The sequence below is a fragment of the Chaetura pelagica genome, unplaced genomic scaffold (genome assembly GCF_000747805.2).
Source record: "Chaetura pelagica isolate M959 unplaced genomic scaffold, ChaPel_1.0 scaffold255, whole genome shotgun sequence".
NCBI lineage: Eukaryota > Metazoa > Chordata > Aves > Apodiformes > Apodidae > Chaetura > Chaetura pelagica.
In genome coordinates this window covers 345820-361852 of record NW_009953311.1, presented here as the reverse complement: position 1 = coordinate 361852, position 16033 = coordinate 345820, and the positions used below count along the sequence as shown (strand labels likewise).

The following is a 16033-nucleotide window of genomic DNA, read 5'->3' as shown; positions in this document are numbered from 1 at the left end:
GTCTGAGTTTGTTTTAAATCAATGTGTTCTTTGAATGGGAACCCTTTCCCTTGGAGCACCCTGAATTCACCATAAGAGAACTGGTTTATTTACTCTTTTACCCTTTAAGTGGGTAAGTCCCAAAAATACAACATATTATGAATGACCCAGCAAAAACTAGACATGAGGCATGCCTTGCAATTTTCCTCCCATTTTCATGAGGACAACCGAATCTTAGATGAGAAAACAGAAGAAAGAGATACTTGCTAACTATACTTCCAAACCACTTATGTAAAAGGAAGAAGAGATTTAAATTATAAATCAAATTTTTACTAATATGGCTTTTTTCTGTATGTTCAATTCCTTCCAATTCCTTTTGTTAACTTCAAAACCAGTTATTTCTGCTGTTTCAGGGCCTGCATCCTCACGCCTGCCTCACCTTTTATTTTGAGAAGACACTTCTTATAATATATCAGTGGGTACAAACATTCCAGCAGAGCCTATTACAAGCTCCTCCCATGATAACTCAAAACAGGAAGAAGGCATAGAAATATCTGGCCAGAACACTCAAGTATATAAAATCCACCTGGTACTCATGCAAGAACCAGATGCACCACAGAGGTGCCCTTCTTTGGAAAAATCAACAGACCACCTTTACTGCTTCCTTTGGCAGCCGCTGCACAGCTGCTCATAGCAGAGCAGAGGTAAAACCATCTGTTGATTTCCAAAAAGGAGGAAGTTTCCAGAGCTTTCTCCCTCTAATGGTGTGGGGAAAAGAACCAGTCAGGAGTGCAGAAATACAGGAAGAATACCTGAGAAGACTAAAGGCAGATGAGCATAAGAGAGAGGACACTCATAACATACGGGGCCTTGGGGTAGGTAAGATATGTAGAAGAAAACCAACCATTTTTATACATAATATTTCATATAAACTGAGGCTAAGAACTGCAAGTGCGCATGTTGCTTGACTTTAATATACAAATGTTTAAAATCCTAATAAAACCCTATTGAACAAAAAATCTCCATGTGTCGTCAAGATCCTCCATTTTAAAAAAAATTATGCATCACAATTTTTTAGCAATAGCAAAAGGGCAACTCTGCTGAGTAAACTTTGGCTCTTCCAGACAAAGCAGGAAGAAACCTAAAGGCCTCAATAGGAAACTTTAACTTAAAGCAATCACATTAAGAAACAATATTGTTCTACTTCAACTTGAAGCAAAAGAGCCATACAGACAGGCCATTTATGCAAAAATCAGTTCGGATGTACCAAGAATACTAAAATGTGAAATTTTCTAGAAAGTCTCTCATAAATCAACTTACAATTCAGAAACAAGGTTCAGCCAACTAAAAAAAGTAAGACAAATTTTATATAAGCTCAATCAGTTACTTGCCACTTGAAGTATAACCAATGCTTATTTTCATAAATAGTATCATTTTCTAAACAAGTTAAAACCTATTACTTTATATCCACTCAACTGCCTTTCCCATACTTGAACCTGAAAAACAAATACTGTGTTTTATACAAAATACACAAGATACTCTTCAAAACTTCTACCTTTCTTCTACCAACTTGACACTGTGATTAAAAGAAATAACCATGAGATGTGAATTCCACAGAAGAACACACCGTCCCTGAGCAGTAAAAGTGACCAGGTCATTACAGAATCACTTTAGAGATTGCAGTTCTGAGCAGAAACAAACTTCAGTAACTACTGAGTTCTTAAACTGCCATTGACAAGAAACATGGCCAAGTTTGGTAAAAACCTAAGGTAAATGTATTAAGTTTACTTTTAATAAACATCTGTTAATAGATCAGCACCACCTGATCACAAATCAATCATGTGCTTCTAAATGCTCTACCCAAAGAAGGTCTGCCAGTTCAGTTTACTCTCTCCTCCTACCAAGTTTGCTATAGAGCAATACTTCTCTGCACTCATGGGTGTCTGTCAACATACTCCTAAGAAGGGTAACAGATGCTACAGCAAGAATTTGTCAGTGGAGGAATAAGCTTTCATTTGACACGTGGAGAAAGAAAAAAGAGGGGGACAAAAACTAACCACTGTAAGATTCAAGCCGCTAACTTAAAACCAGACAAATTAAAGAGAATTTTCAAACATAAAACCACCATAATTTTAGTAAAATAAATAAATTGTTTGGATCACACTTATTCAAATCCTAATGGAAAAATCCAGCTATATTTGTACTTTCATCAACCCAACTTGTTTGTCTAAGAGAGTGATAAAAAAATTACATAGAAAGTCTAAGAACTTCTTCCAGATACAGGACTAAATGTGTCTGCTCCTTCTTACTCCCAGTACAGTCAAGCTATGGGTTTCCATGAAAAAAAAAAGCCATTTAAAGAGCTATAGTCAGATAAGAGCTGCAGGTAGTTTTAGCATACTCTAGTCCACATTACTTTCATGAGGCATAGGTAGCAATCCTCAAACATTCAACATAAATGAACACTAATATTGTAACTACCATAACTGTCCATACTTACACTAAAAGGGGACACATCACAGTTTTGTGGCCTGTGAGAAGTGAATCTTAAATACAGCAATGGCTCCTGGCTCTAAGTGCTGTCCTGGATGGTCATGTCCTGCCTCCTCAAACTCCACAACAGAAATGTAAAGATTAAGCTCCACTGAGGGGTCTATTCTTAAACACTTTTTTTTTTTTTAAAAAGAGATTTACATCTCGCAGAAAAAACACATTGCCAAAAAATAATCTATTCTCTCAATGAAACAAACAAAAAGAATACCTGTACTGTCTTCCCAAGGCCCATATCATCTCCAAGAATACAGCCCCTTTTATTAGTATAGTGTCCATACAGAAATTGGGCTCCTTCCCTTTGATAATCACGAAGGTATCTGTTAATTGTGTATGGAATAAAATCACCACTGACAGATAACTTGAAAGAAACTGCAGGAGATGAAAGATTTCGGTCTGGAAAATAAGGCTTTTCCAAATCACCATCATCAAATATTAAGCTCTTCTGGGGTCCTCTACTGGCTTCAACTCTACAAAGTTTAGTTATTAGTATTTTCCTTTCTTCAGACTCCAGAAATGATACAATAGCAAATGATTTTCCATTCTTGTCCTTTTCAATAGAGGATATTGTTCCTTCATGAAGTTTCCCATTTTCAAGACAAGGGGCAAGGCATTTCTCTCCAATACGCCAATTATCTATAAAAAATAACAAAACAGCATAGTCACAAACTGGCAAAATGTATGAAGTATTTCATTCTGTCACACTAATAAAACATTGGATATAAATTTATTTCACAAAGTGTGTAAAGCTTAAAAAATTTTACTGAAAGTAGTACTAGAATTAGGATACTGAATTACTATTTAGAGCCAAATCCTGATGTAGGTATTAATTTGCTGAAGTAGTGCTATTTTGTAAATATCTGAAAGTCTATAAAAAAAAAATACCATGTAAAAGCCACATTCTTAGGCACTAAGTTGTTCCACAAGTTTTTCACGTAAGTACAGATATGCTGATGCCTGCAGGTTTAGTACCCAATTAACAGACCACATGAACTGGTCAAAAAGGTTTACTGTACTTCTGATCTTCCTGAATCTAGTCTTGGAGCTTTACAGATACAATCACATAGGAAAACATCACCTTTCTCCTAACACAGTCTGGAACAGGTGTAAAATCTCTACCATAAGGCCGCCCCCATCACCCTTGACACACTGAACCCCACAACCTGTGACCTGTACATAAGCTGCTCCATAGCTTCAGCCATTCCTGTTGACCTCAGAGATTTCAAGCTCTAACATATCTTTTTGAGGCAAAGGATGAAGTACAGACAGTACAGTCAACAAACCACACATAATTAATCCATTAGAGTTTAAAGCACTTGTCCTGCCTCACACAAATTCTCAAATTGGTGCAAAAAACTGTGCACGTGAACTCCCAGCAGCATCTATGTCTTTGAGTAATTTCTGAGCCAGACTTAGAAAAATGAAACCAGCTATATATAGCATAATGTTAAATATGCAAAGCAAGGTTTAAAATAAGAGACAGCATTTCCATAATTATTTTCTTTTACAGTAATATCTGACACTGATTTAAAGATTCTCAAGTTAAGCCTGATTTAAGATGACAGTGCTATTGTTTTTAACTATTTACTTGAGTTTCATGAGTTGCATAAGACTTATTAGAATTACGGTTTCAGGAGCAAGTGGAGTAAATTACATTGGACAACAGTTTCAGTGAAACCAAACTGCAAACAGAATGAAGAAAGAAAAGAAGAAAAAAAAAAAAAAAAAAAAGAAAGATGCAAAGTAATGGCATTAAGGAAATCAAAGTAACAGTATAAAGGAAATAATTGCTACAAAACACCAGAAAACAATATTGTACCAGTAAAAAAAAGAAATGCTACTTTAACTAGCCTAATTCACTAACTTGCTGGGCTTTGAACCAGAAATTAAATTAATGTAGGGTACTATCTTTAAAAATAAAGAAAACTTTCTGGTGTAGATTCTCAGGATGGGTACGCTACACTTGACATCAATGAAGAAAGCTGGTATTAAAGATGTCTGCCTATATTTAACCCTTTTATCACAATCGAAAAAATGTGTCATTATATATATTGCCTGTACTAAACCGTACCGCAAACAGCCTACTGTCACACACTAGCTCATTTCACCAACTGTTCTTCTACCAAAGAAAAGCAAAAGTACCGTGAATGCTTTTCTAACTGTTGAGGTTTGACCACTTAATGTGATATACAAAGGGGTTTTAATGCTCCAATAAATGACTGCAAAAGCAAAATTCCAGGGCACTATAACCTTCTTAAATTGCAAAGCTTTGCTAAAAAGTTTTTAAATGAGGCTACAAAAACCCCTAAAATGTTGTATTTCAAAACAAATCTTTTGAGCTTACTTTACCACACGTTTCCATTTGTCCTGAGAAAAACTCGAAAGCTTCTGATAAGCAGAACCGATTAGAACAGTTTTCCCACCGAGCGTGTCCAAATCATGGACCCCACCACACGCAGCTCCTCCATTCAAATGCCTCAGCTTTGCTGTCAGGCGGGGCCTCACAGCGCTGTGCACTGACAGCAAACTGACACCCCGGGTTACCAAACATCTCGTAAATTCCACATCTGCTCTCATTTTCTTACTGGGCTAAGGTGAATAAACGATAAGCGCCTGAACATGGCCCTGGAAAAACACACGGAAGGTGCTTACCTGGGACATCATCACTCATTTCAACTTCTGGCCGTGCGAAGCCCAGCAGAGCCCGTGAGCGGAGGCACTGGGGGCAGCTGGGGACCAGCCGCAGGTCGGCTTTTTGGGTGCTTCTCATATATTTATATGATATATGTATACTAATCATATACAACTGAGTCACAGTATCACAGTAGGCTTCTGCGATTAAACTGGCAGTGCTGGCATTGCAGTGGGATGAGACCAATTGCAGATTCACAGAGGCATCTCCTGAGTTATATCTGAGTATCAGATCATGATCCGCAGCCTGATCTTTCTTGCAGGGATTATTTCACTTGTAGTAAGCAATTCTTGCATACTTAGATTCTATGCTTTGATAGTGAAATATCCTGAGATTGATATATGTGTTTTAAAGCATGAGTCTTCCTCTTAAAAAACATGGTTCTGTTTTTTAAAAGACTGGTAAATAATGTTGAAAAAAAGTAACAATTCTTGTTATGACTGTCTCTTCTTAGAGAAGTTCTTAGTATTACCCATTTTGTTCTTGACTTCGTTGGCCATCAGCTTGAGCAGCCCGACCTACACTGTGACAGCCTTGCTGCAGCTGGAGTGGAAGGAAGGAACTGGAGCAGAGTAGGAACCAGATCTGCATCAAGATTGGGAAGATGCTGAAGAGGGGGGGGCCCATGTTCTTCCCCTGACCATTTCCAGAAGAGCCTAACTGGATGCAGTAATGCTTTGCGACTTGCAGATTCAATCAGTGGCAACCATCTTACTCTTGCTGAAAACATCCAGCCCTGCCAGGAAATCTCTACAGATTGCCTTGGATCTTGGTAACATTTTACTAAAATGTTACATAAAGGGTGGATGTTCCCAGAACCTTTCTATTAGTTTGACGAAATACTTCAACGTGTGTTTAGTAGTGCAATCCTAAGTAGTTTCACTTAAAAAAAAATCAAGAGTGTGTAAATATGCAAGATCTATTCTTAAAACAGATGTTTGCTTAATTAATGCATGAGGTGTCAATTTGGGAGGATTCTCTTTCATTGTTTGTAATTACCTAATAGCTTTATTAATTTTAATGACATATTAAGGAGGGCTTAAGCATTAGAGAATAAAACATGATCATGTTGGTATGTGCGGTAAAATTGCATACAATGGAGATGGATAGACTGGCTAATCAGAATTCTGCATCCTACAATATTTTCAGAAAAAAGGCAAGACAATACGCTTTCTAACACCTGGATCTCTGTGCTCATCTTGTGTACAGCTGACATGCAGTCCTGCCTGCTCTGAGTAATGAAGACTTGCACCCTGAAGCAATATTAAGTTTCTTCTTTCAGTTATGTACTATTGCCAGAATTTTGTCCCAAAAGAAGTTATTTCAAGATGCATGATTTTTTTTATTAGCCAGTTACATTAGAGTGATGGGAGAACAGCAGTCATGAAAGCACTAGTATAGTTGCTGCAACAATACACTACTTGAATATCACCTACCACATATTTTAGAGGGAGTTGTTCAAAAAGACAAATACAGAACCAATGCATACTTTACATTGTTTTAAAAGTATACATGTAGTAATGCACTTAATTGCATTTATTTCAGAGGAATGTGACAAGAACTGTACCGTCAGAAAACCAAAGCTGAAAACATGATGACAATTCAGATGTTAAAGATTTGGCAACATGAAGACCTCAGATGCTTACTACACCTCTGCCCTTAGAGCATTGAAAAATCAGAATATAGGCTCTGATTATAAGGCAAGCTTTTAAATGGGATCATATTTGAATGTGTTTTTATTCCACAAAGTGTTTACTTAACAAATATATTGCATTTGATTCTTACTGAGATATTTGTGCTTAATAAGAACTCTTTCATGGCGACTACAGCTGTTATTTTATAGTCACAGATACAATATTATTACTTCATAATAGAAGGAAATAAGAAACAGATTAAACTCTTGTTTAAACACTTCAATTTTTCTAATAGGCAGTAAAATTCTGCCTACACTCCAAGGATGTTTTTATGTCAATGGTAAAACCTCAGTGGCTTAGCTTGAAGTGGAATTGCACTTGAAAATCCCAGTGAAGTCACTAGGATGAGTCTCTATTACAGTTTGGTACACTCTTCTCATAAGGAGGGAGGAAAATAAGAGGAACGCACCTTTAACCCGAAGCGTTTGGTTAGCATGTCAACAGGTGGTTTTCCTCTTGCCATTAAAATTTATCTGGCAGATTACAAGAAGTATCTATTTTTACTCCACTTAAAAAAAAAAGCTAGAAAACAAGCTGGCCTACTGAAATCAGGAGCATATTGCCATAATGGAAATTTTTCCAGAGGCCAGAGAATTACAGAATCACATAATTAGTTTATTCTGTCATGTAGCTTTGAAAGTTTTTTGAGTATAAAAGGCTTATTTCAGGCAATCTTTCTAGCTCAGGGTAGAATTTATTTGCTGGGATGTCAGAAATCAAGTCATAGTGTTTCGTATCATGTTCCTGCAGTGAAAGGGTTGTAAAATGAATTTATTTTGAAAAACTGTTGCCATTACTGAGAGGTTGAATATATCCAACCTCTATATGAAATTTGGAGCCCATTTATTAAATCTGAACTAAGTCAAATGAGAAGTGTTAGGCTCAGATAACAAACAAAGTTAATAGGATAACGGGGATAAGCTCTCCTAAAATATGTGCTATGTCCCTCCCTGAAAGCATTTCATCTGTAACATTGTGGCCCTCCTGTTCACTCTTCTTTGACAGAGTGGAGATTAATTAACAGATGTGCATCTAAAAATGACAGCTTAGTTACATTTAAAGCATCTTCCATGTTAGTGTGACTGAAAACAAAGCAAGCTAGTGATTCCCAGATGCACTTAGCATTTGCAAGTCTAACTGAAACCCAAAGAAAGAACAAGCACCCAGAATTTTTTATAAGGTAATTCAGTTTAATTCTTTACTAGAAGAAACAAGAGGTGGTTCAATTAAGTGGTATTAATTAAGCATGGAAGCCTTAAAAGTGCTACAAAGAGAAACTTGTCATGTGATGTGCACTGAATTAGTGTTTTAGAAGGCCTTTTGTCTCTCCAGCAGCTCATTTGCCACAGTATTTTACACATTACCCATTCAAGCTCTCTAGAGTTCTTTGAGGAAATCAGGCCAACAGTGCTTGGAAGTGTGTGTACCCTAATGCACAGCCTACAGGGATACTGGAGCCCTTGTGTGCAGCTGCAGGGCTAGTCTTTTTGGGATCACAGGGACATGGTAGGATAGCTCACATGACTAAAGAGCTGCTGCAGACAGATCTGGGCCAGGAAGGATGAGCCAGGGCAGTAGGAAGCAGAATTGGCATTTTATGTGAGAGCAGCAGGGATACGTGAAGCCTGGTCTGTAGTGACCATGAGATGGCGGAGTCCAGGATCTTGAGAAACGGAAGAAGACAGCTAGCAGGATCATAACCCTGGACGTCAGGAGATCAGACTCATGCCTGACCAGCCCATTAGCCTTCTACAATAAAATTACTGGCTTGTTGCAAGAAATTTATGTTGTTTACTTAGACTTCAGCAAAGCTTTCACTACTTTCTCCCATAACATCCTCTATATAGAGGCTGATGAAGTATGGGCTAGATAAATGGGCAGTGAGTTGGACTATAAACTGGCAGAACTGCAGGGCTTAAAGGATTGTTATAAGCAACACAGAATCCAGCTGCGGTCCCATTACTAGTGGAGTATTTTGGGGTCTGATACTGGGGCCAGTACTGGCCATTTCATTAATTGCTTGGATGGTGTGACGGAGTGCATCCAGAATGCACTGACAGTATCTTGGCCTGTGCCAGGAAGAGCCTTGCCCAGCAAGTCAAGGGAGATGATCCTTCCCCTCTGTTCAGCCCAGGTGAGACCATATCTAAAGCACTACGTCCAGTTCTTGGCTCCTCACTACAAGAAAGACATGGACATATTTGAGAAAGTCCCGAGACAATAAAGAGATTGCAGCATCTGACCATATGAGAAAAGTGGAATTATGAAGCCTCAAAAAGAGAAGGGGAGATCTTGTCAGTGTGCATAAATACCCAATGGGAGGGTATAAAGAGGATGGACCCATGTTTTTCTCAGTTGTGCCGAAGGCAGGAGGCAATGGGTGCAAATTGAAATAGGAAATACTTAAATATATGGAATAGCTTTTCTGCTGTGAGAGTGGCCAAACACTCCTACAGTTTACTCAGAGAGGCTGTGGAATCCCCATCCTTACAAAGAATCAAAAACCAACTGGACATATGCCTGAACAACTTGCTCAAGGTGACCTTACTTTGAGGTTGGACTGCATGTTTTCTAGAGTCTTTCAGCCTTGGGAGACGGACTTTTTAGTGGGGCTTGTAGCATTAGGAGAAGGAGTAATGTTTTTAAACTAAAACAGGGTAGATTTAGACTAGATAAAAGGAAGATTTTCTTTATTATGAGGGTGGTAAAACACTGGACCAGATTGCCCTTAGAGGTCATAGATGCCTCCTCCCTGGAAACATTCAAGATCAGACTGGGGCTCTGAGCAACCTGATCTGGTTGAATATGTCCCTGTTCATTCCAGTGGGGTTGGACTAGATGACCTTTAAAGGTCCCTTCTTGCCCAAACTGTTCTATGATTCTAACCTCAGCCATTCTGATTCTTTGAAGAAATTTGCAAGACAAACTGATTTCTGGCTAACTGCTTATGGTATCTTTTAATATTAAAAGTTTTAAATACCAGGCAGATTACGGCCTGGTTGAGTCCTGTTTGTCACAGAATCATACAATGGTTTGGGTTGGGAGGAGCCTTAAAGACGATATAGTTCTAGCCCCCCTACCATAAGCATGGACACCTCCCACTAGACAAGGTTACTCAGAGCTCCATCCAACTTGGTCTTGAACTCTTCCAGGGGTGGGGCATCCGCAACCTCCCTGAGAAACTTGTTGCAGTGCCTCACCACCCTCACACAAAACAATTTCTTCCTAATGTCTAATCTAAATCTACTCTCTTGCAGTTTAAAGCCATTACCCCTTGTCCTATCCTTACATGTCCTTGTAAAAAATCTCTCTACACATTTCCTGCAGGCCCCTTTCAGGGACTGCTCTTCTCTTACAGTGGGCAGTTCATTCTTCGAGCCCCTATCTTTGTTTTCTGTGGCTTGGGCAGTGTGTCTTGAGCTCTTACTCATGAAAGCTGAGGCAAAAATCCATCTAGTACTTCAGCTTTCTCTGTATCCCAGGTAACCAGGTCTCCCACTTCCTTATGGAGAAGGCCCACGTTTTCCCTAGTCTTTCTTTTAACACCCACATACCTATAGAGGCTTCTCGTTGTTCTGGGACAGCTTTAATTGTATCAGGGCTTTAGCTTTCTTGACCTGATACCTGTTTGCTTGGACAATTTTTCTGTACTCCTCCCAGGCTATCTGTCCTTGCTTTGACTCTCTGTAGCCTTTCTTTTTTACATCTAACTATGTCTGGAAGTTCCTTATTCATCTATGCAGGCCTGGCATTCTTGACTGCCTTCCTCTTTGTTGGAAAGCATTGCTCCTGGGCTTGGAGAAGGTGATCCTTGAATATTAACCAGCTTTCTTGGGCCTCTCTTCACTCCAGGGCTTTATCCGGTAGTATTCTATCAAGCAGATCCCTATAGAAGCCAAAGTCTGCTCTCCTCAAGTCCAAGGTAGTGAACTTGCTGTGCACCCTCTTCACTGCCCTGAGGATCTTAAACTACCATTTCACAGTTACCACCCTTGGGTCTCCCACTACTAAAAACTTACCAAACCAAACCAATAAATTGGTACAAGTGATTTGGATTAAGGATCCCCTCCCCAGCAACTTTAATTTGAAGTCCTCTTCACTAGCTTGGCAAAACTGTTACCAAAGATGATCTCCCCTTTCTCTGACAGATGGAGCCCATCACCCCCAGTGGACCAGGTTTCTCAAAGCAAGTCCAATGGTCTAAGTCGCCAAACCCCTGCTGTGGCACCAGTCCTGTAATCCTTTGTTGACTTGACGGATTAAATTGACTATTTCAAACCCATTCCCTTTGACTGGGAAGACTGATTAAAGACTACCTGCACTCCAGAGTTCTTTACCACTGCTCCCAGGGCTCTGTAATCCTGTTATAGGCCAGTGTCAAAAGACATACCCACCAATGTTTATCTATACCTAGCTATATGTGTATTTCCAATCTCATCTTCCAGTTATTCTCAATGACTTGTAGGGTCTTCAAGTGTTTCTTCTCCTTTATATTGTCAATTGTAAAATAAAAGCTTGAAATGCTAAGGACATCTGGAAACGCGCAACACTTACACGTACACACAGCACAAATATAGATAACACCTTGAGAGTATAACTCTGTGAATCAGATATCCCTTTTATTATTAACTCATTCTCAGAAAGAGTCTAGCCAGTCCTAAATCCTACTGACTCTTAGAGTCAAGGGTAGTATAATTCTTACAGCCTGCTGCAAAATTGTCCTTTAAAGTTTGCCGGCCAGATGATGTGTTACTCCACTTGAATAAACCTGAGAGACTGATTCCACAAGTGTTACGAAGTATTGATTCATTTCCTTTAAGTATCTGCTTAAAGAGTGACTAGAGGAAAATACAAAGTTTTGTCCTTAACTAAATATTGTATATAAATGGACCATGTCAGCAACACTCAGATTTCGTGATTGCCTGGAGTGGGAACTGGATAATAAGGCTTGTCAGTTTCACTGGATTTGTAGCAGGTATTTGTGTGGAGCAGTTTTCAATGTTTCAGAAAAATATGTGAACATTTGAAAGGTTTGTGGACCAGTCTCAGTTATTCTCTGGGTCTGGTTAAACCAAATCAGCATAATTGTTCTTCAGAGGATCTTTTATTATGTGTTACATATTTCACTTTACAAATAGAAATCATTTCAGAAATGCAAAAGAGTTTTCCATTAGGAACAGTAGTCAGAGAAATGGTTTATGGAGATTACAGCTGAGTTTGGTTCCCGTAATCCCTTTTTTTCTCTATGGAAAAAATAAAAAGGATTTGCTTCCCCAGGTTTGAGTTCACGTTTTTGAGTGATTGACAGAAAAGTATGAAGGGAAAGAATTAAAAGTACCACACACACAGAAAAAGAGAAAAAAAGACTACAACTTGGAAGACATCATTTATATTCTTTTCTTCTGGAGGGGTAACAGGGCAAGCTGTCCTCAAGAGGTAAGAAAGTCATTATTTAAAGCCTCCTAAGCAGATAAGATGAAAATGTGATCAGGTGTGGAAGACTGGGACATGCAGCTTTCATAACTAAAATCGCTGCACACAACCCTTGGAGACAGACATCTTACATCAGGTGCAGCCTAGCCAAAGCATCTCTAATAAAATTAAACTGCAAGGTCATCCTGGAAATGCAACACCTGCTGGGAACTAGTAGGCTCCTATAATGATCCAAAATTAAAGAAAAAACTGTATGTATTTATAATCTTAAAGATTTATTTTTTTTCCTTCCTGACTTTTTTTAAACAAGTATTTATTCCTCATTGTTTGTGTAAGCCATAACCAAAAGTGTTACACTTCTTAGGAAGCATGCAGAGACATGCATACAACACACTCACATAAAGGTATATTAGGAAGCAGCTCTGAAGCTTTGTTGAGAAGATAAGGCTCCTGTTTAACCAACAACAACAAATTTCTATTCCAATATTTTTAGTAGAATGCAGTGTTATCTGTGCAACACTTACAGCAAAATAGCATAGCTTGATGTGGTGGCAGTTTTCAGGAGAATATTCCAGCTATGTACAAATATGTTAAACATGTAAATTGGAGCTAGACAATCTATTCTGGGGGCTTCTAAAACAATTTACCAGTCAGTTCCCCAAAAGCAGGTTAAGAATTATGTATGTTCACATGGAAGGCAGAGGTATTTTGGTTCCTGGGGCATTTTTCTCCAACTTAAAAGTCAGTTAACCTCTTTTACTAGGAAGATCAGACTGCTGTTGTGCCAGAAACCACACGTCTGGGACCGGTATGTCAGAGATTATTTCTGCTGAATCAAGTTCTCAGTATAGCAAATACATTAAACCAGTAACCAAAGCATAGTGATATAACACAATAGGAACTGCACTGTGAGAAATTCTGACCCTCTGCCCAGTGTTCACTGTTATGTTAAAAAAAAAAAAAAAAAAAAGTTTTGTGATACAAATTACAATACTAATACAACTACTGGTAGGCTTTTCCAAGTCTGTGCTTATGGATAGTAGAGAAGATAAAATAGTAGAAATATCATTATATGTTTTGTAAAGCACCAAAGAAAACTATTAAGACTGTTCAAGTCAAACTAATTTAAAGGAATAGTAAAAAAAACATTAAGTATTAACTGGAAAAGGTAAGTTGTCATGCATGCCTTTTATTGGGATAATGTCACCCATTTCTATTCTGTAATTAACGCTTCTAAGTGCAAGTATCAACAATTAAAACCACAGAACATAAACCTGATTGTTGTGCTGTAATAGCTAGGTCTTACTGTCCAAATCAAATGTACATTCCTTCCTCAATTGTGAGCAAATTGTCAGTCACTTTAAATGGCACTGTTCTCTTATTTTCTATAATTCACCTTATCTAGTAAATTAAGACTTGATACCAGTTTTTTTCAAGGTCTAACATATAGAATAACTTTGTTATAAATCATAGAAATAAGCAATATGGCTTACAAAAGGAATTCTTATTGCTGTTAAAAACATGTATTTTTTTCTATCTTTAGATTATCTGAAAGATATGTAGCAAGCTTCCTTATAAAAAATGCTTGAAACCAAATACTCAGTCTTACTCTGGAATTGGGCCTCACCCTTTATGTTTTTTCTTTTTTTTAAATAGAACTGATTTGGGGTTTTTTTTCTGTTTGTTTTTTTTTCTTCTTCTTTTTTCTCTTTTAAAGTAAGAGTTACTATTAAATTATTTTTAAATTCCTGGTTTTCCTAGCACATTTTCAGGAATTTTTCAGCCTGCGCTGGGCAATGAGACTGCCTTCTTCAACATGGTACTATCTTATGCTGAATGCTTCATTTTGACCACCAAGAACAAAGAAGATTCATGTTTGTAAATAAATAAGTAAGTAAATAAAGCCAAAAGGAAAAACAAAAGAAAGACAAAAATACACAGCATTCAATTGCTTGTGCTTCTGTACAGGCCTATCAGGATGTTCCCACAGCATTGAAGATTACTGCAGGTTCTGAGCTTACCAGCCCTTTTGAAATCCAGCCATCCCTTCTGTTCGGTCCTAGGGACTGATTCAGTCCATGTGGGTCTTGGATCATAAAGCACACGTAGCTGGCTGTCACCATTTGACTTGGGTTTGACAACAATGCTCTCGATCCCGTCCCCCTCCCACCTAAGTAGAGAAGGAGAGAGAGAAAAAGAGAGAGACTTTGCTGGATTGAAAACTAAACTACACAGCTTAATTAAACACTAATGATAAAAGAAAACATATACAATTATATACAAATGTGTTCAGGAAATGAACACAAGCCTGGGGGTTGACTGTGACGGAGTCCCCCCCGGACGCCGGCCATGGATGGAAGAAAAGGAGCAGGAAGGAAGTTGTCTTCTGTCACCTCTGACCTTCCTCTGAGCTTATGTAGATCTATGGAATGGAATATCTCTGGCCAGTTTTGCTACCTGTCTAATTCAGCCTCCTATGGGGGGGTCATAGATCTCCCCATAGTGTCTGAGCTGGCAGAGTAAAGATGCGACCTTGAAGAGCCAGTAGTTAGAACAACATTCCACTGTTACCAGTCTTAGTTGGAACACTTGCTGCTAGTTAAAAGGAAGCTTACTTAAATCAGTAAAAGGAAAATCGGCTTCATCCTGGCTCAAACCAGGACACTTGTCAAATGTAGTCCATTGAATTTCATGAAACAAACCCAAAAACAACATGAAAAAAATCCAAATCTACAGTCTTAGCTGTAATTAAAAGAAAAAAAGAAAAAAAAACAACCCCTGAATACCCCCTGAGAGCAGCACCAAGCCATGGTGCTCCACAGCCAGGCAGGACAGGGCAGCATGGGCTGGCCGAGGAGCAGAGCCCTGAGCCCCAAGGTGGCCAGACCTGGCTTGAGGAGCTACCAATGGGGCACAGCCTGGCCTGGGCAGCCCCTGGCTGCAAACACCTCCCCCAGAGCAGCTGCCCAGACGCAGCCCTGGAGCTGAGCTGAGCTCCATCTCAAGGGCAGAAAGACAGAGACAGCACCTGGGCTGCCTGGAGGGAGCCGGCAGCATGAACAACCCACCCCTCCCTGGCTGTACCCAGCTCCCCCAAGGTGGCGCCTCTGGCCCCCAGAGACAGTGGACACGAGCAGGAGCACATCCGAGGTGAGGACAGCAATGCCACCCACCCCCTTAGTGACACTCAGACTTCTCCAGTCATCCTCCACCCTCCCAAGGGAAGAGAAAAGGAGAATAAGGAAGAGAGACTTAAGGGTTGGAAACTGAAACTGGAACTAATTTATTGTAACACAGAAAAGAGAGTAAGGGAAGAACAGGGACTGTGGGGAGGAACAGATCTACAAACTTACATACAGATATATACAAAACCAATCTTGATGATGGCAGAAATAGGTGGGTGAGAGCCCCTTGCAGCAAGACTGCCTCAGGAGAGGGGTCCACAGCTCATCATGGCCCCTGGTAGAGTTGGATTCTGGAGAGCACATGGTGAATTGAAGAACATCTGAGCTTCAGCAGCAGCAAGGAAAGAAGCACAGGGAGCAGGGGCTGAGCCAGCCTAGGGCTGCTGGCAGTGCCGTCTCTTGCTGGGGTGGATGGAGTCCTGGGGGCTGGGGGCCCTCCACTTTGGGGGGCACTGGGGCCCCCCAGGACAGAGCTCACTGCCCCAGCCAGGGGCAGAAGG

At 39.5% G+C, this 16033-nt stretch overlaps 1 protein-coding gene across 1 annotated transcript in view; it reads right to left on the bottom strand.

Moving 5' to 3' along the window:
• Window positions 1-5200, bottom strand: part of ERCC6L2 (excision repair cross-complementation group 6-like 2) — a 50218-nt gene extending 45018 nt beyond the window's left edge. The window contains exons 1-2 of the mRNA XM_009998070.1: window positions 5182-5200; window positions 2741-3165 (exon numbers count right to left, since the gene is read on the bottom strand). Of these exons, the coding sequence (XP_009996372.1) occupies window positions 2741-3165; window positions 5182-5200 (444 nt within the window). The remainder of the gene's footprint in view (window positions 1-2740; window positions 3166-5181) is intronic.
• Between the last annotated feature and the right edge of the window lie 10833 nt (window positions 5201-16033).